Source organism: Frankliniella occidentalis, unplaced genomic scaffold, assembly GCF_000697945.3.
Source record: "Frankliniella occidentalis isolate FOCC.00 unplaced genomic scaffold, Focc_3.1 Scaffold1388, whole genome shotgun sequence".
In the NCBI taxonomy this organism is placed as follows: Eukaryota; Metazoa; Arthropoda; class Insecta; order Thysanoptera; family Thripidae; genus Frankliniella; species Frankliniella occidentalis.
Window position 1 is genome coordinate 22,344 of NW_026268490.1, and position 2,308 is coordinate 24,651.

The following is a 2,308-nucleotide window of genomic DNA, read 5'->3' on the forward strand; positions in this document are numbered from 1 at the left end:
GCGGCAGCTCCACGACGACGTCCAGGCCCAAGGACCTCCAGTACCCGGCCGTGCCCCGCCACCGGCCAGGGTTCACGCCCCAGGACGACGGCGGAGACGACTCGACGAGGTGGATGCCATCGGTGCCCAACCTGCCCTCGAGGACGTCCAAGTTCATACTGAGCCACCCCGAGTACTACAACTACGTGCGGCTGAACGGCAACGGCGGGTGAGTGTAAGGGACAGAAACCAACGCGCAGAAGGTTCACATCGCCCCTCTTGCTTTTTCCTGCGAAAATAATTAGTCGTTAAATATTTTTAAAAATTAAATGCCTGCTGCGGTCTTTACAGGGCGAGTGGGGACGGGGCTGCGCGCCGGCCACCGGCCTCGGGGGCGGGCAAGGACTGCCAGGACTCCTCGACGGCCGGCACGGAGCCGCCTGCACCACCCACCACAACGCCCAAGCCGAGCTCGCCGACCAGTGGCGGGAACCGGAGCGACGTGGTGATCATCGGGGGCGGCGACAAGAAGGGAAGCAACGGCCAGGTGGACGACGACGACGACTTCCTGAGCGCTGCGGCAGCCATCGTGCGCACCAACACCCCGGCCTCGCCGACGAACCGCCCTGTAAAGGTACAGCACGGTGGCCTCCCTCTGGTCCTCTTGCGAGGAGCCCTCACATTATCGTTGTGCCGGGTAATGCAGAGCACGCGCCGCCGTGTTGCGGGTTTGCCTATCTTCGACTCGGCGGGCGCACGGGTGAGAGATGAGGAGGGGACCCCTCTCCTCCTCACCTCTCACCCGTGCGCCCGCCGAGTCGAAGATAGGCAAACCCGCAACACGGCGGCGCGTGCTCTGCATTACCCGGTACTCATGCTTCCGTGGCACAGTTGCAGAGCACGACTCCACGATCGCAGCACAGCGAGGACGACGAGCCCCTCGAGCTGGAGGTGGTGGACGCCGTCGACAGCGCGGGCACCATGGCGTCCAGGAACGGCACCCTGACCGTGACTGGCAAGGTGGCCCAATCCAGGAAGGAGGACGACGACGACGAGGAGGAGGAGGAGGACGCGGAGGAGAGCGGCAGGCTGGAGAGGGTGGCCCTCGTGGAGCGCGTCGACCCCAAGCTGGGCCTCTCGCTCGGCGAGGCGCCGAGGAAGGCCAAGATCACGGTCTTCAGGAGGGAGCGCAGTGGGTAGGGCGTGCCAGCCTTGGCCTTCAAGTACCTGGACAGCCACGCCGCGTACCGGACCCGCCCGCAGCCACCGCCCTCGGCCTCGCCGCCCTCGCCCGCCTTGCTACGGACGGAACTGGCGAAGAAGAGCAGGGCACACAGACCGCCCCCTCCCCTTCCACTTCTGTACTCCGTTTCGCGCCAAATTTCCGCCCCGTGCTGTGTAGTTTCCGGCCGGGCGAGACTGGAGTGAGAGACTACCCCACTCGGGCCGGTACCGGCTCGCGAGGCTAGGCACCGGGGATGGCTTGCTTAGTGAGGGCTACAGCAAACTTTGTTCTCCTTTGAAACAACTACCCCGTGCCGCCGTGGCGCGCGTCCCGACCCGGGGGGTAGTTGTTCGCAAGGACGCCCGCCTGTAAGCAGGCGATGGATGCGAGGCGTCGAGGCGTGGGGCCGAGTACAAAGCGAGCCATACTGTCAACGAGCTTCCTGTGATGATATTTTGGATAGAAGATTATCTCAAAACTTCTGTTCTCGTGATATTAATTAGAGACCCTGCTGTTTTACTAGTGATGGGCGCACACCGTGGCGGCCTTCATCAAGGCCTTTACAGCATTTACTGCGCCGAGCTGCTATCAACCCCCCATCTTAGTTAGGTGTTTATCTTTTAGAGAAGCGTAATTTATGTAATTTAGCGACGTAGTAGCGTAGCGCCTAGCTTTAGAATAACCAACTAACCGTCTCTGTTTCGAGCGACGACGACAACAACAACAGAGTGCTGATGAAATAAACGATTCCTCGAAAGACTATGATGAGGCTTTGCAGCCGCGTTATTTCCAACCCTCATCAAGGTCAATTCATCCACCCACATCGACCGCCACTTTGGGCGTGGCCGCGCTGGTACTGGCTCATGTCACGTAATCAGCAACCTGCCCACCTCACGTGTCCGCCACGTGCACGCGGTTATATATACAGACGGAGCCGCCAGTCGGCTGACCGCACGTTACGCCCAACGCCATCAGCAGCATCTGCAGCCAGACAGGGACACCGCGCGCGGGCCGCGGGCGTGGCGGAACCCATTGACGAGCCCATCCTTTGTTCCCAATTTGTTTCCAACGCTTTTCATTGCCTCGCCGCCCTCTCTTTCTCTC

General features: G+C 61.5%; 1 protein-coding gene across 1 annotated transcript; it reads left to right on the forward strand.

Moving 5' to 3' along the window:
- Positions 1 to 6: 6 nt before the first annotated feature.
- Positions 7 to 1,966, forward strand: LOC127751850 (uncharacterized). The gene is made up of 3 exons (XM_052276012.1): positions 7 to 208; positions 331 to 613; positions 871 to 1,966. The coding sequence occupies exons 1-3, from the start codon at positions 114 to 116 to the stop codon at positions 1,177 to 1,179; spliced, it is 687 nt and encodes a 228-aa protein (XP_052131972.1). The 5' UTR covers positions 7 to 113; the 3' UTR covers positions 1,180 to 1,966.
- The last annotated feature ends 342 nt before the right edge of the window (positions 1,967 to 2,308 follow it).